Source organism: Entelurus aequoreus, linkage group LG25 (assembly GCF_033978785.1).
Source record: "Entelurus aequoreus isolate RoL-2023_Sb linkage group LG25, RoL_Eaeq_v1.1, whole genome shotgun sequence".
NCBI lineage: Eukaryota > Metazoa > Chordata > Actinopteri > Syngnathiformes > Syngnathidae > Entelurus > Entelurus aequoreus.
In genome coordinates this window covers 6,664,002-6,688,645 of record NC_084755.1, presented here as the reverse complement: position 1 = coordinate 6,688,645, position 24,644 = coordinate 6,664,002, and the positions used below count along the sequence as shown (strand labels likewise).

Sequence of the window (24,644 nt, the reverse complement as noted above, 5' to 3'; positions counted from 1 at the left end):
TCACTGCCGTTGTGTCCTTGGGCAAGACACTTGACCCACCTGCTCCCAGTGCCACCCACACTGCTTTAAATGGAACTTACATATTGGCTTTCACTATGTAAAGTGCTTTGAGTCACTAGAGAAAAGTGCTATATAAATATAATTCACTTCACATTGATTAAAGGTTGTGAAAAAGCATGTTGTTTCAAGGTTGTGTTGGAGTTGTAGAATTTTGTTTGGGAAATGACCATAATTCAATGGTCAAGTCAACGTTAGAAGCCAACATTGATTAAAGGTTGTGAAAAAGCATGTTGTGTTTGAGTTGCTGAAAGTCAGGAGCTAATTGAAGAATTAGTCCAGGTTGTGTGAATGTGTGGTGTCATGCTGGCCAGGTCAGCCTTGAAGTACACAAATAATGGAATAATTAGTCCAGGTTGTGTGAATGTGTGGTGTCATGCTGGCCAGGTCAGTCTTGATGTACACAAATAATGGAAGAATTAGTCCAGGTTGTGTGAATGTGTGGTGTCATGCTGGCCAGGTCAGCCTTGAAGTACACAAATAATGGAAGAATTAGTCCAGGTTGTGTGAATGTGTGGTGTCATACTGGCCAGGTCAGCCTTGAAGTACACAAATAATGGAAGAATTAGTCCAGGTTGTGTGAATGTGTGGTGTCATGCTGGCCAGGTCAGCCTTGAAGTACACAAATAATGGAAGAATTAGTCCAGGTTGTGTGAATGTGTGGTGTCATGCTGGCCAGGTCAGCCTTGAAGTACACAAATAATGGAAGAATTAGTCCAGGTTGTGTGAATGTGTGGTGTCATGCTGGCCAGGTCAGCCTTGAAGTACACAAATAATGGAAGAATTAGTCCAGGTTGTGTGAATGTGTGGTGTCATGCTGGCCAGGTCAGCCTTGAAGTACACAAATAAAGCGTGTGGAGTTTTGACACAACTTCACTGCTTTTCATGAGATCTGCGGGTGTCAAACTCCCCCCAGGTCAGAAAACACAAGTAGCACTACAATGACCAACATTAACACACAGTAGCGTGCTAGGCCTAAGTATTCATTCAAACAAGGCAAAGGTTTTATTTCACAAGTATACCATAGGGTGCAGCAGATCATAAGGTGCACTGCTGATGGACTATTTTCACACAAAAGGTGCATATTCAGATCATTTTCTAGATGTAAAAGACTTCCTTGTGGTCTACATCACATGTAATGGTGCTCCAAATGTTGCATAGATGATGTTTTACACGTCCTCTTCAAGTCACTTTCTGACAGTCTCTTCAGGATGTGCCTCCACTTTGACAGCATCTTCTCCCCATCATCTTTGTTGTAGTTGTCAGTGCTTCCATAGCGAGTCTACTGACAGATATAAGTTACAACTGTACACTACTTTATATTACAACAGTGGAGGATAGCGTTACACACAGTTTGAACAGTAACACTATGTTGAATATTCATTGGCGTACCACTAAATCAAGGGTGTCCAAACTACGGCCCGCGGGCCAATTGCGTCCTGCCGGCGTCTTCAATTTGTCCCGCAGAGGGCAGGAGCTGAACAAGCAATCTGTTAACATATTCAATATAAATACCTGAGTGTGTGGTTCCTTCCTACTTGCAGCCATCTTGACTGATTCAGGCCAGTTACCATGGAGTGTACTTTCTACAATCTCAACACACAGAATTTACTTATATGACCCAATTCAAACAACCTACCCTAGTCATGGCACAGGGAAAAAAAAGTCCACAGACATGTCCCACATAACAACATGCTCACTGAACTTTTTGGATATTATAAAAAATAGCCAACCAACATCAAAACATTGTAAATGACACCCATTACAATGCATGATGGGAAAACATTCTCTCCACACTTATCCATGTTTGGTGCATTTTGGCTGCTTGGTATTTCTGATTGATTACACAACTTTAAGGAAGCCATCACAAAGGTAAACAAAGTAGGGCTTGAACTTTCACATACACCATCCATCCATTTTCTACCACTTGTCCCTTTCAAGCTCACGGGAGTGCTGGAGCCTATCAATTATATATATATATATATATATATATATATATATATATATATATATATATATATATATATATATATATATATATGTACAGTATTATAATCTCAGCTACCAAAAGACATAAATACTTTGTTGCCATGAAATGATGAAAACTGTCATCCTTCACGCTTGCAGACTTCAACTTTACTTTAACTGCAAACTTCAACGGCTTCAACACCACCTTCTACAACCGACAAGGCTGTGGCAGCAGCACCTGTGAGGGTGTGGCCATACTGAAGATGCTGCATGTGAGTTTGGACAAACTCCTCTTTTTCTTTGGACTTTCCTCACAGATAGCGGAGAAATAAACTCCACATGGCCACAAACATCTCTCATTGGACCAGGCTGTCCATTTGCTTGCATGGCAGTCCCAGTCAACACATTCTGTCATGTACACATTAATCAGAATATTCTTACATGAGGAAAAAAACAACAGTAAAAATAGAAGAAAAAAAGAGCAAAAAAATGGGTATGTAATGAGAACAGCTGAAATGATCTAACTAAGAATGAATAATAATATATTTAGTCACCTTTAATACAAAGGTGACTAAATATCTGTTTTCAGCATATGAAAATGGCCCCTGCATACTTAGACCCTTCAGCATGTGGCCCTTGGTGGAAAAAGTGTGGACACGCCTGAACTAAAGTATCAAAAGTGTCGATATTTTTGATATGACAATCGATATTAGAGCATAAAGATCTGCTGCAAATTCAGTAAGATACACATTGTAATGAATGAAAGTGGAATTGTGATGTGTTATTTAATAATATTACTAAAACTCCTTAGACTTTTACAATGGAATGAAATACCACATACTTTTTGTTCCTTCAGGGCCACCGTACATTGGAAGTTTAAGCTTAAGCTAACCTAGTTTGCATTTCTGACAGACAACAAACACGGTGAGGTGAGTTTCACATCTGAATTATGCCTGACTAATTACGTGTCACATAATTACAACTTAGTGTTGATTGAAAAGAGCAACATTAGAGCCGACTAGTCGTGACTTTACATCCGCACTAAAAGAACACCTCCAGGCAACTTCAACCCTAAACTAACACCCTCCCTTCCACATCCCACCTCCTCGGATTGTAAATAATCAAATGTAGGCACTTTTTCTTATAATTGCTGTACATATCCTACCAAGTCAGTCCTACACTGTTTCAATGTCCATTTCTCTGATGATGCACTGAAGTGTTGATATCAACCAACTCTAACCCCCCCACACCCCGGATTGTAAATAATGTAAATAATAAATAGTTGAACAGACTCATCATTTCTCAAGAAGTATTTAAATGAAAAATAAGTATTTCAATTAAAAAAACAACTTTGTATTTTGGGGGAATTTTGTGACATTCAAGTTAGACAGACCAGTAATTTACTATTTGAATGAGCAGCTAATTAGTATTGCACAAGCCTTTTTAAAAATCTATTCATTTTAAAATCTAATAATTTGCATGTTTTCCATTTTTGAAGTAGCGGTTTGGGCACAGGCATGGTTTCTAAAGTAGCTATTTGGTAGTATTTTGGTCAAGGACCATCGACTTGGCTTGCTTGAACTTCCAGTGGGTAACATGACTGTCAATGTAAGAACTTTATTAGTCCTCAGTCATGTCTCTGCAGAACGTAGGTGAGGTAACATGACTGTCAATGTAAGAACTTTATTAGTCCTCAGTCATGTCTCTGCAGAACGTAGGTGAGGTAACATGACTGTCAATGTAAGAACTTTATTAGTCCTCAGTCATGTCTCTGCAGAACGTAGGTGAGGTAACATGACTGTCAATGTTAGAAGTTTATTAGTCCTCAGTCATGTCTCTGCAGAACGTAGGTGAGGTAACATGACTGTCAATGTAAGAAGTTGATGTCATGTCTCTGCAGAACGTAGGTGAGGTAACATGACTGTCAATGTAAGAAGTTGATGTCATGTCTCTGCAGAATGTAGGTGAGGTAACATGACTGTCAATGTAAGAAGTTGATGTCATGTCTCTGCAGAACGTAGGTGAGGTAACATGACTGTCAATGTAAGAAGTTTATTAGCCCTCAGTCATGTCTCTGCAGAACGTAGGTGAGATAACATGACTGTCAATGTAAGAAGTTGATGTCATGTCTCTGCAGAAAGTAGGTGAGGTAACATGACTGTCAATGTAAGAAGTTTATGTCATGTCTCTGCAGAACGTAGGTGAGGTAACATGACTGTCAATGTAAGAAGTTGATGTCATGTCTCTGCAGAACGTAGGTGAGGTAACAAGACTGTCAATGTAAGAAGTTGATGTCATGTCTCTGCAGAACGTAGGTGAGGTAAAATGACTGTCAATGTAAGAAGTTTATTAGCCCTCAGTCATGTCTCTGCAGAACGTAGGTGAGGTAACATGACTGTCAATGTAAGAAGTTGATGTCATGTCTCTGCAGAACGTAGGTGAGGTAACATGACTGTCAATGTAAGAAGTTGATGTCATGTCTCTGCAGAACGTAGGTGAGGTAACATGACTGTCAATGTAAGAAGTTGATGTCATGTCTCTGCAGAACGTAGGTGAGGTAACATGACTGTCAATGTAAGAAGTTGATGTCATGTCTCTGCAGAACGTAGGTGAGGTAACATGACTGTCAATGTAAGAAGTTGATGTCATGTCTCTGCAGAACGTAGGTGAGGTAACATGACTGTCAATGTAAGAACTTTATTAGTCCTCAGTCATGTCTCTGCAGAACGTAGGTGAGGTAACATGACTGTCAATGTAAGAACTTTATTAGTCCTCAGTCATGTCTCTGCAGAACGTAGGTGAGGTAACATGACTGTCAATGTAAGAACTTTATTAGTCCTCAGTCATGTCTCTGCAGAACGTAGGTGAGGTAACATGACTGTCAATGTAAGAACTTTATTAGTCCTCAGTCATGTCTCTGCAGAACGTAGGTGAGGTAACATGACTGTCAATGTAAGAACTTTATTAGTCCTCAGTCATGTCTCTGCAGAACGTAGGTGAGGTAACATGACTGTCAATGTAAGAACTTTATTAGTCCTCAGTCATGTCTCTGCAGAACGTAGGTGAGGTAACATGACTGTCAATGTAAGAACTTTATTAGTCCTCAGTCATGTCTCTGCAGAACGTAGGTGAGGTAACATGACTGTCAATGTTAGAAGTTTATTAGTCCTCAGTCATGTCTCTGCAGAACGTAGGTGAGGTAACATGACTGTCAATGTAAGAAGTTGATTAGCCCTCAGTCATGTCTCTGCAGAACGTAGGTGAGGTAACATGACTGTCAATGTAAGAAGTTGATGTCATGTCTCTGCAGAATGTAGGTGAGGTAACATGACTGTCAATGTAAGAAGTTGATGTCATGTCTCTGCAGAACGTAGGTGAGGTAACATGACTGTCAATGTAAGAAGTTTATTAGCCCTCAGTCATGTCTCTGCAGAACGTAGGTGAGATAACATGACTGTCAATGTAAGAAGTTGATGTCATGTCTCTGCAGAAAGTAGGTGAGGTAACATGACTGTCAATGTAAGAAGTTTATGTCATGTCTCTGCAGAACGTAGGTGAGGTAACATGACTGTCAATGTAAGAAGTTGATGTCATGTCTCTGCAGAACGTAGGTGAGGTAACAAGACTGTCAATGTAAGAAGTTGATGTCATGTCTCTGCAGAACGTAGGTGAGGTAAAATGACTGTCAATGTAAGAAGTTTATTAGCCCTCAGTCATGTCTCTGCAGAACGTAGGTGAGGTAACATGACTGTCAATGTAAGAAGTTGATGTCATGTCTCTGCAGAACGTAGGTGAGGTAACATGACTGTCAATGTAAGAAGTTGATGTCATGTCTCTGCAGAACGTAGGTGAGGTAACATGACTGTCAATGTAAGAAGTTGATGTCATGTCTCTGCAGAACGTAGGTGAGGTAACATGACTGTCAATGTAAGAAGTTGATGTCATGTCTCTGCAGAACGTAGGTGAGGTAACATGACTGTCAATGTAAGAAGTTGATGTCATGTCTCTGCAGAACGTAGGTGAGGTAACATGACTGTCAATGTAAGAAGTTGATGTCATGTCTCTGCAGAACGTAGGTGAGGTAACATGACTGTCAATGTAAGAAGTTGATGTCATGTCTCTGCAGAACGTAGGTGAGGTAACATGACTGTCAATGTAAGAAGTTGATGTCATGTCTCTGCAGAACGTAGGTGAGGTAACATGACTGTCAATGTAAGAAGTTGATGTCATGTCTCTGCAGAACGTAGGTGAGGTAACATGACTGTCAATGTAAGAAGTTGATGTCATGTCTCTGCAGAACGTAGGTGAGGTAACATGACTGTCAATGTAAGAAGTTGATGTCATGTCTCTGCAGAACGTAGGTGAGGTAACATGACTGTCAATGTAAGAAGTTGATGTCATGTCTCTGCAGAACGTAGGTGAGGTAACATGACTGTCAATGTAAGAAGTTGATGTCATGTCTCTGCAGAACGTAGGTGAGGTAACATGACTGTCAATGTAAGAAGTTGATGTCATGTCTCTGCAGAACAAAGGTGAGGTGGGATGCGTCATGCTGGGTCCGTCCTGCACATTCGCCACCTTCCAGTTAGTGGAGTGAGTATGACGCCGCTACCTCCCTCTCACCTTATGGGCCCGCTCATGTCCCACCCGTGCTTCAGCGACGTCATCGGCCTGAGCCTGAGCATTCCCATCATCTCGGCGGGGAGCTTCGGCCTGTCGTGCGACTACAAGCCCAAACTCACCCGCATCCTGCCGCCGGCGCGCAAGATCTCCGACATGTTGTCCAACTTCCTGATGGAGGTGCTGCCCTTCAAGGACCAGTGGGAGCACGTTTACGTCTACAAGAAGTTTGTGGACAACGCCACCGAGGACTGCTTCTGGTCAGTGGCTCCCGCAGCTTCATCGGCCACTTCACCATCTTGTCACCTTCTTGCCTTCTCTTTGCGGCGCAGGTACACTAATGCGCTGGAAGCACCAGCAGCCAACTTTGCCAAGCAGATAAAGAGACAGATGCTCCGGACGGAGGATGAACTGACCAAAGCCCTCATGTCTGAGGAACGCCACAGTAACAGTGGGTGTCCTTTCTTCTCTTTCAAACAAGGTGGACAGATTGGGATCAGCTTCATGCTCGTGTTTGTACACCAACACTTTCAAAGGTGTCCAATCTGCGAGAGATGTCATGAGTTCAACAAAACCTTTCATCTTAATTACCCAATGCTGCATATTTGATGCCATCTTGCGGAAAATCTATGCAAGTAGAATTGTCTCACATCAATATTATATTAATACATATGCATATATTAATAAATATACAAATACAAATGTGATATACAAATAAATAAATCATTTGTATAAATAAACGCGTATTTGTAAATATATTTTTGAGATTTGAATATAAATATGCTTGATTTTGTATTTGTATTTGTATTGAATTTGCATATATGGATCGCTTTTTTGCTATTGTGTCGATGAGACATTCCTCCCACAAACCAGATGCACAAATAAATGTGACCTACACACTCCCCTGAACAACCAGCAGAGGGCACTGCGGCCAGAGCGGTCTGGGTCACAGACATGGTCAGACACTGGCGAGCCAGTCAGAGGCACACTAGGGAGGGTCATATGATGATTGATATATGATGATAATTTGACACACATTGCACTGATAAGAGATCAGTATCTACCAGAGGTGGGACCAAGTCATTGCTTTGCAAGTCACAAGTAAGTCTCAAGTCTTTGCCCTCAAGTCTCGAGTCAAGTCCCGAGTCAAGACAGGCAAGTCCAGAGTCAAGTCCAAAGTCGAGACTGGAAAGTCTCAAGTCGAGTCCCAAGTCCTGCATTTTGAGTTTCGAGTCCTTTCAAGTCCTTTTAACCACAGACTAATATTTTTACACAGATTGTGTATGCTTTTAAAACGCTGTATTTATTTATTAAAACAAGTGCATTTGAAATTGCAAGAAAAAAAATAGTGCTGACATTGCAATTCATAATAGCACTATTAACAGTAATTTTAATAGTTTAAACAATTTTAAACATTTAACTCATTCCTTTACAGAATAAACACATTTGCAAAAACAAACATTAACATACTATTGGTTGTATTTTATGAAAATAATATTACCACAGAGTTGAGAAGGAGCAAAGATCTTCAATATTTGTATGTGAAAATCACAAATAAATCTTCTGTTGGAGGATGACGCCCCTACAGGGGTTTGGTTTACAAACTTTCAGCCCCACCTAAAACAAAATTCACCAGCCGCCACTGATTATGATGCATTCTCATTTTAGGCAAAATATAAGACAATACTTTCTTAACAGTATAATTGTAACCAGGAATAAGTCTTTAAGTAACAATATTCAAATACTAACATTGTTGGGTAAAACAGCATTTGGTTTTGTTCTGAATGTAGTGAAACAAATTGGTGGTTTTAGCTGATATAAAGACTTTCAGGTGTTTATATATGTTTAAGTATTTGGCAGACGCTTTTATCCAAAGCGACATACATAAAAACTACATACATAACAATCACTGTAAACATGATCATTTAAGGGAAGAATGTAATACAAAATATCAATACAAAGTGTCAAGACAGAATAAACTCTCTGCTGCTGCAGCAACAGAGATACAGTCTATAGGTCCCTAAGATATATAGATATCTAATGTATTCATACATTGTTTATGTAGGATATACGCATGTATATATAACCTAATCATATTGTTTCTTCAATTTAAAAATAGTTTACCGTTTTTTTCCCCCTTCTCTGGGATTATATTCCCAGTTTTGATCTCGGACGTCTGGTCACTTATAGCGTATAAGAATATTATATTACTGTTAAGCAAACTATGAATAATAAAACTTGCCAAAACATGTGTCCGTTATCATAGCTACACATATGACAAAAAACCGCGTGAAAATCAGTGGTATTCAGTGAGGTAAAATGAATTAAATGCGCTGACAGTTCATTGCTCCTGACAAATGAATTGCACTGAGTGGAGCGGATCACCACTCCAAGATGGCGGCCCCGCGTCTCGTCTGCGCCAGTAGGCAGTAGCACTCGATGCTGCGTACCCTTAGAACATGTCTATGGTTATAACGTTAGCAGTGAGTTTACAGCCTCACTGATTTAACTACACAGCAAATAAAAGTCATGTTACTTAGCCAATAAACGTTAGCTTGCATTCAAAACTTACCCTTCTTTGTGCAACTTCAAATGTCGAACGAAGTTGGAAGTTGGAAGTTGTTGCGTCTCCGTCTGTAATATTCGAACTGCGTGATTTGCATACGCAATTCGTTTTTTGTTGACCAAGTCGTAGTTTTTATACCCGAACGAAACCAACTTTGGCGTAAGTGTTTCTCTCTGCCGCATTGTTTGACAACTCTTGTTCGGTGGTTGTCCTGCAATTTGATTGGATGAATGCTGTGTGATGAAAACAACGTATAACTAATTTGATTGGCTGTTGTACTGACAGCACACCAGCTGACAGGCAGCACACACGCTGATAGACAGACAGACACGTACAAAATGAAAGATACGGAGCGCTCCCAAATAACTTTTTAAGATTTGGGTTTTGGGGAAAGTAGCAAGTCATGTCAAGTCAAAAGGCTCAAGTCCAAGTGAAGTCACAAGTCATTGATGTTAAAGTCTAAGTCGAGTTGCAAGTCTCTTTACATTTTGTCAAGTCGAGTCTAAAGTCATCAAATTCATGACTCGAGTCTGACTCGAGTCCAAGTCATGTGACTCGAGTCCACACCTCTGGTATCTACATCAGGACAAGGTCATTAAACGGTATTGATACAATAAAATAAGCAGCTAGCATGGTCTTTCAGATTAACTGCATAAATTAGCATTAGCTAATACAACGCTAACGTTAGCAAGCTCAGGCCCGTTGTGTGTTCTCTCTGGAAAGACGTGGATTTTTTTTGTGCAGAGAACTCCGGGCATTTTGCATATAATGCGCTGTGACCCAGACCGCTCTGGCTGCAGTGCCCTCTGCTGGTTGTTCAGGGGAGTGTGTAGGTCACATTTATTTGTGGTTTGTGGGAGGAATGTCTCATCAACACAAAAGCAAAAAAAGTGATCCACATCTGCAAATTCAATATAAATACAAACACAAAATCAAGCATATTTATATTCAAATCTCAAAAATATGTTTAAAAATACATGTTTATTGATACAAATTCTTGATTTATTTGTCTGTCACATTTTTACATTTTATTTATATATATTTTCAAATCTCAAAAATATATTTACAAATACACGTTTATTTATACAAATTATTGATTTATTTGTATGGCACATTTTTATATTTAGAAATTGTATTTATATATATTTTGAAATTTTAAAAATATATTTACAAATACGTGTTTATTTTTACAAATTATTTATTTATTTGTATATCACATTTGTATTTGTATATTTATTAATATATGCATATGTATTAATATCATATTGATATATATAAGTTGATGTGAGACAATTCTACTTCCATAAAAATGTGAGTAAATCACATTTGAAAAGTATTTAGAAAAAATAGCACAGTATTTACTTATATGACACCCCTGAAGTGCACAGAATAGTTGTTGTTGATGTTTTCCTTTCAGTTTTCATCCTCTGTGGCCGTCTTGACGACGTAGTTTCAGTGAAGGCCAAAGTGGGTCCTCTTCACCAGGACACCGTCTTCCTTCTTCTGGACATTTACAAGTAAGTCCAACAAGACTGGGCTGGTCTGCATGGAAATGGAAGCTGGAATGATGATGTCTCTATTCCAGCCCTGAGTATTACGTCAACGCCACGTCCAGTCAGGGCATGCAGGACGTCCTGGTGGTCACGCTCCCAAAGAGGAACTACGACTATGGATCTGCTCTCCAGTTCAACGACACGGTGAGTTGACTCTTCAACTCTCCCGTCACAGTCTTCAACTCATTTTCATGGCCAGATCAACGACTACGTGGCCGGCTATCATGACAGCGCCCTGCTGTTTGGTAAAGTGCTCAGGGAGAGGGAGCTGAGTCAGCGAAATAAGTCCAACTACAGAGACTCTCACGACGTACCGCTCAGCGACAACCCATTTGGGAATGTCTCCTTCCTCGGTAAGCACACCCACTGACACCACTACATTATACCATGCATGCTGACAGGGAAAATACATACTTACATTCAGACATACATACATACATACATACATATATACATGCATACATACATACATACATGCATACATGCATACCTATACAGTATACATACATCCAACATGCATACATACTTACATATATATATAGTATGCATACATACATACATACATACATACATACATGCATTCATGCATACATACATACATACATACATACATATATATGCATACATACATACCTATTGTCAAGACGTGGACTATGGGTTATTTTGTTTTCCCGGAATGCAAAGGAAAGTTGGCGCGGGCAAGTCGTGAAGGTAAGTACATATTTATTTAAACACTAACAAACTACAAAAAAGGAAGCAAACAATGGCGGAGAACGAACTTGGCTAATGAAACAAAAAGTTGCACAAAGGCAGAGATTATGAACATGAAAAGGAAAACAACACTTACTATGGCATGGAACTATGGCTTGGAACTATGGCTTGGAATGAAAGGTAGCAGAGGTAGAAAGGATCATGTCACCAGGACGATCAACACAAACAGACAGGCTTAAATAGCAGTGACATGATTAGCGACAGGTGTGCGAGTGCAAAGCGTGAGACAGGTGCGTGACATGAGGACAGGTGAAAACTAATGGGTAGTCATGGAAACAAAAACAATGGAGCGTAAACAGAAACTAAAGAGTCCAATAACTAAACTAAACAAAACATGATCTAAAAGACATGACACCTATACAGTATACATACATCCAACATGCATACATACTTACATATATAGTATACATACATACATACATGCATACATACATACATACTTACATATACAGTATACATACATACATATATACATACATACATACATACATACATACATACATACATACATACTTACATATAGTATACATACATATATACATACATACATACATACATGCATACATACTTACATACATACATACATACATACATACATATACAGTATACATACATACATATATACATACATGCAAGCATACATACATGCATACATACTTACATATACAGTATACATATATATATATATATATATATATATATATATATATATATATATATATATATATATATATATATATATATATATATATATATATATATATATATATATATATATATATATATATATATATATATATATATATATATATATATATATGTGCAGCAGCCCCCTGATGCAGCACAATAATAAACAGGAGCAAAGTCCCAGATGTGAGATCAGATAGTTGTGTTGTGTTTGTAGATAAGAGAAATATGCTCACATGTGCACTTTTATTTTGATGCTTAAGATAATTAGATGTGAATTATTCCATATCACTATTGACTATTTATGGCACTGGTGGTCAGGCCCATTTCATGCAAGGTATTTGGGGGCCCGGGGCAAAGGGGGACCAGACACCCTAGGCCCCCCCACCTCTAAAAGAAAAGTATATCATTTTGCCAGCCCTAACCATTTTCAATTGAAACAAGTATGTTGTTATAAAAATGATAACACAAGCATATTAATATGTATAAATTATATGGAATATGTAATTAACTTGAATAGAAAACAGAAAATGAACCTAACCTGAATAAATACAGAAATATATACAACATATAATATCAAATCTGCAAACAACATACAAAATATTTACAAGGGTTTCAATTTTTAACATTTTTAAAAAGTACATCACTTTTTCAAAAAAGTAATACTAATTTAAAATAGTCTGTTTTTATAAAAATGATAACACAAGTATACGTATAAATTGTATCAAATGTGTAATTATCATGAATATAAAACACAAAATTAACTTCATTTGAATACATATACTGTACAAAATATAAATTCTGCAAACAGAATTCACAAAATACAAAATATTTCCAATGTCCACACAGGAAATAACTTTGGTTTCTTAAATAGATAATAAAATAAATAGAAAGAAGCAAATAAAAAATGTACACTTGTCTTTTGTTTATCTCAATTGGTAGGCTTGCTATCAAGCCTACCAATAAATGTAATATTCTCATGGTTATATTATTAATAAATGTAATATTCTCATGGTTACAGCATAGAAGAAGAAGGGCTGTCCAAACTTTTAGACTTGGGGCCACATTGGGCTAAAAAAATGTGGCCGGGGTCCAAAAGCAGACTGCATGTAAATTAATTGTATATACGTGTGTGTGTGTGTGTGTGTGTGTGTGTGTGTGTGTGTGTATGTGTGTGTGTGTGTGTGTGTGTGTGTGTGTGTGTGTGTGTGTGTGTGTGTGTGTGTGTGTGTGTGTACATATTATGTTAATAAGATGGATATATAATGAATATAATTGTATATTAAGAGTATGTGAAAGTTGGACTCCCACCTTGTTTACTTCCGTGATGACCTCCTTAAATGTGTTAGTCTGTGATGGGGCCCACTGATCAATACTCATGTGTTAGTCTGTGATGGGGCCCACTGATCAATACTCATGTGTTAGTCTGTGATGGGGCCCACTGCTCAATACTCATGTGTTAGTCTGTGATGGGGCCCACTGCTCAATACTCATGTGTTAGTCTGTGATGGGGCCCACTGCTCAATACTCATGTGTTAGTCTGTGATGGGGCCCACTGATCAATACTCATGTGTTAGTCTGTGATGGGGCCCACTGATCAATACTCATGTGTTAGTCTGTGATGGGGCCCACTGATCAATACTCATGTGTTAGTCTGTGATGGGGCCCACTGATCAATACTCATGTGTTAGTCTGTGATGGGGCCCACTGATCAATACTCATGTGTTAGTCTGTGATGGGGCCCACTGCTCAATACTCTTAGTGGTACTTAGTGATGTGAATGTGAGAAGATGTCATGTGATGTGATTGTCCCGGCAGGTATGGCAGGACACTACGTGCTGGACGAGTACGGGGACAGAGACGTCAACTTCTCCATCATTTACACTTCCACTAAGACTGGCAAGGTGAGAAGAATCCTTTATGCAGAGCTTAGTCCACATTTGCTTACCTTACAGCCACAATTAAATAAATACATGTTGTCCTCAAAATTCTACACACAATACCCCGTAATGACAATTGGACAAGTTGATTTTATTTTTGCAAATGTGTTAAAAGTCCAAAATGGCATACATACTGTATGTAGTGACAGCCTCTGCTCAATACTTAGTTGATGCAGCAGTTCCAGCCTCAAGTCACCATGCCACAAGCTTGGCACACTTTCAACCATTCCTCTTTGCAGCACCTCTCAAACTCCATCAAGTTGGATGGGAAGGTTTTCCTCCAGGATGTTTCTGTACATTGCTGCTATCATCTTTCCCTCTATCCTGCCGCTGAAAGCCATCCCCAGAGCATGATGCTGTACTGGCCTGGTGATGTAGGGATGGTACTGGCCTGGTGATGAAGGGGTGGTACTGGCCTGGTGATGTAGGGATGGTACTAGCCTGGTGATGAAGGGATGGTACTGGCCTGGTGATGAAGGGGTGGTACTGGCCTGGTGATGAATGGGTGGTACTGGCCCGGTGATGAAGGGGTGGTACTGGCCTGGTCATGAAGGGGTGGTACTGGCCTGGTGATAAAGGGGTGGTACTGGCCTAGTGATGTAGGGATGGTACTGGCCTGGTGATGAAGGGGTGGTACTGGCCTGGTGATGAAGGGGTGGTACTGGCCTGGTGATGAATGGGTGGTCCTGGCCTGGTGATGAAGGGGTGGTACTGGCCTGGTGATGAAGGGGTGGTACTGGCCTGGTGATGAAGGGATGGTACTGGCCTGGTGATGTAGGGGTGGTACTGGCCTGGTGATGAAGGGGTGGTACTGGCCTGGTGATGTAGGGATGGTACTGGCCTGGTGATGAAGGGGTGGTACTGGCCTGGTGATGAAGGGGTGGTACTGGCCTGGTGATGAATGGGTGGTACTGGCCTGGTGATGAATGGGTGGTACTGGCCTGGTGATGAAGGGGTGGTACCGGCCTGGTGATGAAGGGATGGTACTGGCCTGGTGAGGAAGGGGTGGTACCGGCCTGGTGATGAAGGGGTGGTACCGGCCTGGTGATGAAGGGGTGGTACCGGCCTGGTGATGAAGGGGTGGTACTGGCCTGGTGATGAATGGGTGGTACTGGCCCGGTGATGAAGGGGTGGTACTGGCCTGGTGATGAAGGGGTGGTACTGGCCTGGTGATAAAGGGGTGGTACTGGCCTGGTGATGTAGGGATGGTACTGGCCTGGTGATGAAGGGGTGGTACTGGCCTGGTGATGAAGGGGTGGTACTGGCCTGGTGATGAATGGGTGGTACTGGCCTGGTGATGAAGGGGTGGTACTGGCCTGGTGATGAAGGGGTGGTACTGGCCTGGTGATGAAGGGATGGTACTGGCCTGGTGATGTAGGGGTGGTACTGGCCTGGTGATGAAGGGGTGGTACTGGCCTGGTGATGTAGGGATGGTACTGGCCTGGTGATGAAGGGGTGGTACTGGCCTGGTGATGAAGGGGTGGTACTGGCCTGGTGATGAATGGGTGGTACTGGCCTGGTGATGAATGGGTGGTACTGGCCTGGTGATGAAGGGGTGGTACCGGCCTGGTGATGAAGAGATGGTACTGGCCTGGTGAGGAAGGGGTGGTACCGGCCTGGTGATGAAGGGGTGGTACCGGCCTGGTGATGAAGGGGTGGTACCGGCCTGGTGATGAAGGGGTGGTACCGGCCTGGTGGGGAAGGGGTGGTACTGGCCTGGTGATGAAGGGGTGGTACTGGCCTGGTGATGTAGGGATGGTACTGGCCTGGTGATGAAGGGGTGGTACTGGCCTGGTGATGAAGGGGTGGTACTGGCCTGGTGATGAAGGGGTGGTACTGGCCTGGTGATGAAGGGGTGGTACTGGCCTGGTGGGGAAGGGGTGGTACTGGCCTGGTGATGAAGGGGTGGTACTGGCCTGGTGATGAAGGGGTGGTACTGGCCTGGTGATGAAGGGGTGGTACTGGCCTGGTGAGGAAGGGGTGGTACCGGTCTGGTGATGAAGGGGTGGTACCGGCCTGGTGATGAAGGGGTGGTACCGGCCTGGTGATGAAGGGGTGGTACTGGCCTGGTGATGTAGGGATGGTACTGGCCTGGTGATGAAGGGATGGTACTGGCCTGGTGATGAAGGGGTGGTACTGGCCTGGTGATGAAGGGGTGGTACTGGCCTGGTGGGGAAGGGGTGGTACTGGCCTGGTGATGAAGGGGTGGTACTGGCCTGGTGATGAAGGGGTGGTACTGGCCTGGTGGGGAAGGGGTGGTACTGGCCTGGTGGGGAAGGGGTGGTACTGGCCTGGTGATGAAGGGGTGGTACTGGCCTGGTGATGAAGGGGTGGTACTGGCCTGGTGATGAAGGGGTGGTACTGGCCTGGTGATGAGCGCTGCCTGCTTTCCGCCAAGCACTTCAATCTTTGTCTCATCAGACCAGAGACTTGACTTTCTCATGTCTGAGAGTCTTTCAGCTGCATTTTGGCAAACTTTTACTCAGAAATGTCTTCCGTCTGGTCACTCTACCATACTGGCCTGATTGGTGGATTGTCTTTCTGGAAGGTTCTCCTCTCTCCACAAAGAAATGCAGTAGTTCTGACAGAGTGACCATGGTCTTGGTCACCTCCCTGACTAGACTAAGATGAATGCAGCAATGTACTTTTTTTTAGAGATATCCGATAATATCGGCCTGCCGATAAATGCTTTAAAATGTAATATCGGAAATTATCGGTATCGTTTTTTTTTGTTTTTTTATTTTTTATTAAATGAACATAAAAAACACAAGATAGACTTACAATTAGTGCACCAACCCAAAAAAACCTCCCTCCCCCCATTTACACTCATTCACACAAAAGGGTTGTTTCTTTCTGTTATTAATATTCTGCTTCCTACATTATATATCAATATATATCAATACAGTCTGCAAGGGATACAGTTATTAATATTAACAATATATCAATATATATCAATACAGTCTGCAAGGGATACAGTTATTAATATTAACAATATATCAATATATATCAATACAGTCTGCAAGGGATACAGTCATTAATATTAACAATATATCAATATATATCAATACAGTCTGCAAGGGATACAGTCATTAATATTAACAATATATCAATATATATCAATACAGTCTGCAAGGGATACAGTCCGTAAGCACAAATGATTGTGCGTGCTGCTGCTCCACTAATAGTACTAACCTTTAACAGTTAATTTGACTCATTTTCATTCATTACTAGTTTCTATGTAACTGTTTTTATATTGTTTTACTTTCTTTTTTATTCAAGAAAATGTTTTTTAATTTATTTATCTTATTTTATTTAATTAATTTTTTAAAAAAGGACCTTATCTTCACCATACCTGGTTGTCCAAATTAGGCATAATAATGTGTTAATTCCACGACTGTATATATCGGTATCGGTTGATATCGGTATCGGTTGATATCGGTATCGGTAATTAAGAGTTGGACAATATCGGAATATCGGATATCGGCAAAAAGCCATTATCGGACATCCCTACTTTTTTTTAAATACATTTGCAAAATAAAATGTTCAGATTGTCTTTAGGTGGTATTGTGTGTAGAATTTTGAGGAAAAATCAATTTCTTCCATTTTCCACATTTGAACATAATGAAATGTTGCAAAAGTTTAGCACCGTAATAACATTTAAGTTTGTTTCCAATGTTGTCCTGCAGTATTAATGACACTCTTATGTTTGTTTCCAATGTTGTCCTGCAGTATTAATGACACTCTTATGTTTGTTTCCAGTGTTGTCCTGCAGTATTAATGACACTCTTATGTTTGTTTCCAATGTTGTCCTGCAGTATTAATGACACTCTTATGTTTGTTTCCAATGTTGTCCTGCAGTATTAATGACACTCTTATGTTTGTTTCCAATGTTGTCCTGCAGTATTAATGACACTCTTATGTTTGTTTCCAATGTTGTCCTGCAGTATTAATGACACTCTTATGTTTGTTTCCAATGTTGTCCTGCAGTATTAATGACACTCTTATGTTTGTTTCCAATGTTGTCCTGCAGTATTAATGACACTCTTATGTTTGTTTCCAGTGTTGTCCTGCAGTATTAATGACACTCTTATGTTTGTTTCCAATGTTGTCCTGCAGTATTAATGACACTCTTATGTTTGTTTCCAATGTTGTCCTGCAGTATTAATGACACTCTTATGTTTGTTTCCAATGTTGTCCTGCAGTACGACACTCTGCTGGTGTTTGACACATCCTGCAATAAAACCATAGAGATGGCTCATGATCCAGATCTGCCTTGGAGAGGAAACCGTCTGCCCCAAGATCTGCCTGAGAGTCTAGTTGGTAATTTCAACACTTTTCATTCATTAGGTATGGCACACACTCAGTGTCCTCTCAGTGCCACACTCAGTGTCCTCTCAGTGCCACACACAACACCAGAAATGTGTCTCGTCAAATCCCGTCCGACCGGAACTCTAACAATAACAAAAGTTCCGTGGGTGATTTATGTAGCATCACTACAATATAAAATAAGTTAAGATCTAAACAACATTTTTTAATGCTTGCTACGTTTCTGCTAATCATATTTTATGATGACAACACCAACACTGTTAGTTCCCAAGCAGTTGTACTTATACAGTATTAATGAAGTTCCCAAGCTGTTGTACTTCTACAGTATTAATGAAGTTCCCAAGCTGTTGTACATTTGACAGTGATTCATAGCAGGGAAGCTAACATCAGCCTACGGTGACAGCCAAAATATCTACTAAGGTTACTTACCGCCATGTGCTTCCTCAAATTTGACGTTGAGTTCATGTAAGCTGAAGCTTGTTGTTTGCTTCAGAAACTTTATGTGCAGTTAATCATGTGACCACCTGGCTCTGTTTGATTGGTGAAACGGAGTCAAACGTCACCAGTGACTGCATTTGATTGGTGAAACGGAGTCAAACGTCACCAGTGACTGCATTTGATTGGTGAAACAGAGTCAAACGTCACCAGTGACTGCATTTGATTGGTGAAACGGAGTCAAACGTCACCAGTGACTGCATTTGATTGGTGAAACAGAGTCAAACGTCACCAGTGACTGTATTTGATTGGTGAAACGGAGTCAAACGTCACCAGTGACTGCATTTGATTGGTGAAACGGAGTCAAACGTCACCAGTGACTGCATTTGATTGGTGAAACGGAGTCAAACGTCACCAGTGACTGCATTTGATTGGTGAAACGGAGTCAAACGTCACCAGTGACTGTATTTGATTGGTGAAACAGAGTCAAACGTCACCAGTGACTGTATTTGATTGGTGAAACGGAGTCAAACGTCACCAGTGACTGCATTTGATTGGTGAAACGGAGTCAAACGTCACCAGTGACTGCATTTGATTGGTGAAACGGAGTCAAACGTCACCAGTGACTGCATTTGATTGGTGAAACGGAGTCAAACGTCACCAGTGACTGTATTTGATTGGTGAAGCGGAGTCAAACGTCACCAGTGACTGCATTTGATTGGTGAAACGGAGTCAAACGTCACCAGTGACTGCATCTGATTGGTGAAACGGAGTCAAACGTCACCAGTGACTGCATTTGATTGGTGAAACGGAGTCAAACGTCACCAGTGACTGCATTTGATTGGTGAAACGGAGTCAAACGTCACCAGTGACTGCATTTGATTGGTGAAACGGAGTCAAACGTCACCAGTGACTGCATTTGATTGGTGAAACGGAGTCAAACGTCACCAGTGACTGCATTTGATTGGTGAAACGGAGTCAAACGTCACCAGTGACTGCATTTGATTGGTGAAACGGAGTCAAACGTCACCAGTGACTGCATTTGATTGGTGAAACGGAGTCAAACATCACCAGTGACTGCATTTGATTGGTGAAACGGAGTCAAACGTCACCAGTGACTGCATTTGATTGGTGAAACGCAGGCATGCGATAGATCCTACTTTGAAGGTCTGTCTGACAAAGCAAAACAAACAAAGCGTGCATTAACAGATGGATAAAAATCAGTAGCGAGCTGAATGTAGATAAATGGAGCGCAGTAAAAGTAGCCTTTCTTCTCTATAAATATACTCAAGTAAAAGTAAAAGTATGTTGCATTAAAACTACTCTTAGAAGTACAATTCATCCCAAAAGTTACTCAAGTAGATGTAAATGTAGCGCGTTACTACCCACCTCTGTACCTAGCTCATAACATCCCAATATATACAGTATCTGCCTTAGGCCATCTAGAACAGTGGTCCCCAACCACCGGACCGATTGGTACCGGGCCGCACAAGAAATTTAATTTTTTTTTTTTTTTTAAACACTATACATTATATATCAATATAGACCAGGGGTCACCAACGCGGTGCCCGCAGGCACCAGGTCGCCCGTAAGGACCAGATGAGTCGCCCGCGGGCCTGTTCTAAAAAAAAAAAAAAAAAAAAAAAAAAATTAAAAAAAAAATAATAGATTTTTAATTAAATCTACATAGAAAACACAAGATACACTTTCAATCAGTGCATCAACCCAAACAACCTCCCCCATGCACACTCATCCACACAAAAGGGGTTATTTCTTTCTGCTACCAATATTCTGGTTCCCACAACATAGACAACACATCTGCAAGGGACACAGTCCCTGAACACAACATAGACAACACATCTGCAAGGGACACAGTCCCTGAACACAACATAGACAACACATCTGCAAGGGACACAGTCCCTGAAGCACACATGATTGTATAGGCTGCTGGTCCACTAACATTTTCATTAATTACTATTTTTTATGTAATTATTTTTATATTGTTTTACTTTCTTTTTTATCCAAGAAAATGTTTTTTATTTATGTATCTTATTTTATTTTATTTTTTTAAAAAAGGGCCTTATCTTCAACAGACCAGGTTGTCAATGAAATTAGATTTTTTTAAAGGGTTTTTTAAAGCAGGCCCAGTCCAGATAATGTCCAAGTCGGACTCAGCAACACACACCTTCATTCATGTACACAGAAAAAAATTAGGGAACACAACAGGTTGCATATAATTTATAAACAAAACACTTTGCATTCCATTCGAAAGGATGTTCCCTTTAGATTTCCGATCCTTAACATTTTACATTTATCATAATTAAGCTTAAGGTCAGATTGCTGTGAAAATATGTCCAAGAGATTAAGAAGGTTCCGCAAACAATGAGGAAAAATCTTATCTTTGTGAATCAGCCTTTTCTGACATGAACTTCATCAAGAACAAACACAGAACACGCCTCACTGATGCACATCTGCAAGAGTCACTCAGAGTTGCAGTGTCAAGTTACACACCAGAGTACAACACACTAGTTAACAGCATGCAATGCCAGGCTTCCCACTAACTGACAAAGAAACAGATAACAGATTTGGTGTCCAGTTCAAAGTGTGACATGATTTAAACATTTGAGAGTTGACTTTTGTATTTTACATGAGTTATTATTTGTACAAACATGGTGCAAAGTAATTCATGATTTGTTCAAAAATGTTAGTGGCTAGCTAGTTAAAATGGAATATTGTGATTTCACAAGACTGTCTTAGAAGTGATCATTTGAAAATGTTCAATTTGAAAAATGTGCACTTAGAGAAAATATAAAAATAAAGTGTTGCATATTGATATTTATCTGTTTCTATATATATTTATTGTGAGAAATCATTAAGATGATCAGTGTTTCCACAAAGATAAATATCATTAATTATTAATAATAACATAGTTAAAGGTAAATTGAGCAAATTGGCTATTTCTGGCAATTTATTTAAGTGTGTATCAAACTGGTAGCCCTTCACATTAATCACTACCCAAGAAGTAGCTCTTGCTTTCAAAAAGGTTGGTGACCCCTGATATAGACCAATACAGTCTGCAGGTATACAGTCCGTAAGCCCACATGATTGTATTTCTTTATGGAAAAAAAAAAAAAAAAAAAAAAAATTTAAATACACACCCCCCCCCCCCCCACCGGTCCGTGGGACAAATGTTCAAGCGTTGACCGGTCCGCAGCTACAAAAAGGTTGGGGACCACTGATCTAGAAGGTCTGACTGACAACAACTCCTGATCTGATTGGCTATCACAACAAGAGCAGTGAAGCAGCATAATATGACATGAAGACAATATGACATAATATGACATGAATATGACATGAATATGACATGAATATGACATGAATATGACATAATATGACATAATATGACATAATATGACATACTATGACATGGATATGACATAATATGACATGAATATGACATAATATGACATGAATATGACATAATATGACATGAATATGACATGAATATGACATGAATATGACATAATATGACATAATATGACATGAATATGACATGAATATGACATGAATATGACATGAATATGACATAATATGACATAATATGACATAATATGACATGAATATGACATGAATATGACATAATATGACATAATATGACATAATATGACATGAATATGACATGAATATGACATAATATGTTAGTCCAGCAGAGAAGGTCTTGTTAGTCCAGCAGAGAAGGTCTTGTTAGTCCAGCAGAGAAGGTCTTGCTGGTCCTGCAGAGAAGGTCTTGTTAGTCCAGCAGAGAAGGTCTTGCTGGTCCTGCAGAGAAGGTCTTGTTAGTCCAGCAGAGAAGGTCTTGCTGGTCCTGCAGAGAAGGTCTTGTTAGTCCAGCAGAGAAGGTCTTGTTAGTCCAGCAGAGAAGGTCTTGCTGGTCCTGCAGAGAAGGTCTTGTTAGTCCTGCAGAGAAGGTCTTGCTGGTCCTGCAGAGAAGGTCTTGTTAGTCCAGCAGAGAAGGTCTTGCTGGTCCTGACGACATCTCTGAGGAAACAATACCCACTTTTCAACATTTCCTTTGGCAGCATTGCTGCTGATTGTCTTTTTCCTCAAAGACTGCTCACCTGACTTATTTATTCACGTCAGGAACAATCAACCAAAAAAATCAATGAATATTAGAAATGTCACTTATGATTGGAACTACATTTACTGTAAGTTGTGTTGTACAGTACAATATGTAAGTTGTGTTGTACAGTACAATATGTAAGTTGTACAGTACAGTATGTAAGTTGTGTTGTACAGTACAATATGTAAGTTGTGTTGTACAGTACAGTATGTAAGTTGTGTTGTACAGTACAATATGTAAGTTGTGTTGTACAGTACAGTATGTATGTTGTGTTGTACAGTACAGTATGTAAGTTGTACAGTACAGTACAATATGTAAGTTGTACAGTACAGTATGTAAGTTGTGTTGTACAGTACAATATGTAAGTTGTGTTGTACAGTACAGTATGTAAGTTGTGTTGTACAGTACAATATGTAAGTTGTGTTGTACAGTACAGTATGTAAGTTGTGTTGTACAGTACAGTATGTAAGTTGTGTTGTACAGTACAGTATGTAAGTTGTACAGTACAATATGTAAGTTGTGTTGTACAGTACAGTATGTAAGTTGTGTTGTACAGTACAGTATGTTCACATGCAAATATCCACTTTATTCCTGTTCATTTCACTATTTTACTCTTAATTCCCCAAAGGAACGAATGGAAGTTTGCGAGACTAATTGAGATATTGCAGATCATAACAATCCCACACACCTGGCAGGTCTGAGCACGCAGAATGTGATCGTGATCGTCCTGAGCGTCAGCGTTGTCGTGGTGACCGCCATGGCCCTCATCTTCTACAGGTAGGAAGCGGCAAGTTATCCAATCCTCCCTTTGGCCTCATTTAGTCCATGTGACTCACGGCAGGCAGAACAGGAAAGAACGGCAAATGCAGAAAAAGTGGTCTCACATCAGCCCTCACCTGATTGGTCCGCTGGACGAGAAGGAGGTCTTCCTCAAGGTACAAAGTTAGGCGCCATTTATTCAAGATGGGCTTTATGGCTCTTTGGAGGAGTCGTTCCTTCTAAAGAGTCGTTCAAAAGACTGGCTGGTTATTATTTGAAGCCTTTAGACCCGGGACCACTAGACAGGTGACAGAAGATTCCAATTGTTCAAAGCAGGAACTTTTATTGCTCCTTCTGAACAAAGCAATGTTTTTTTGTTTTTTTACAAAAATCCATTTTCATAAATGATTTCCAATTTGTATTTAAATTGGACACAAAATGTTATTTTTATTAGAAAACAAAACATAATGCAACACACAGAAATATATATCATGTTATTTTCAAACATAAAAAGAATATCAGGAGCTCTATCACTTGAATTCACATTTGTCGTAATTATTTATCATTTAAAGAAGCATACAAAAAGTCAACATCATTATGTATTTTTTAATGTGATTTTTCTCTGTCATAAAAATCATTCAACTATCATTTATTATCGCAGCACACACCGAGTGATCGCCACAAAATACGACAGCAAATGTGTGTATTTTATATCTAAATATACCATATTGTGTAATGTAAACATGGTATTTATTTATTTGAAACATTTAAAGACTCCATGGTATTTATAATGCAATACAATGCAAATTGACTCATTTAGAGTGACGTTACCTTTGTTTCAA

General features: G+C 40.0%; 1 protein-coding gene across 1 annotated transcript in view; it reads left to right on the top strand.

Annotated features, from left to right (window-relative positions):
* Positions 1-23,990, top strand: part of LOC133642950 (guanylyl cyclase C-like) — a 25,685-nt gene extending 1,695 nt beyond the window's left edge. The window contains exons 2-12 of the mRNA XM_062037373.1: positions 2,185-2,297; positions 6,551-6,618; positions 6,684-6,905; positions 6,978-7,096; positions 10,629-10,728; positions 10,797-10,908; positions 10,964-11,117; positions 14,041-14,126; positions 18,365-18,482; positions 23,739-23,820; positions 23,885-23,990. Of these exons, the coding sequence (XP_061893357.1) occupies positions 2,185-2,297; positions 6,551-6,618; positions 6,684-6,905; positions 6,978-7,096; positions 10,629-10,728; positions 10,797-10,908; positions 10,964-11,117; positions 14,041-14,126; positions 18,365-18,482; positions 23,739-23,820; positions 23,885-23,990 (1,280 nt within the window). The remainder of the gene's footprint in view (positions 1-2,184; positions 2,298-6,550; positions 6,619-6,683; positions 6,906-6,977; positions 7,097-10,628; positions 10,729-10,796; positions 10,909-10,963; positions 11,118-14,040; positions 14,127-18,364; positions 18,483-23,738; positions 23,821-23,884) is intronic.
* Positions 23,991-24,644: the final 654 nt, after the last annotated feature.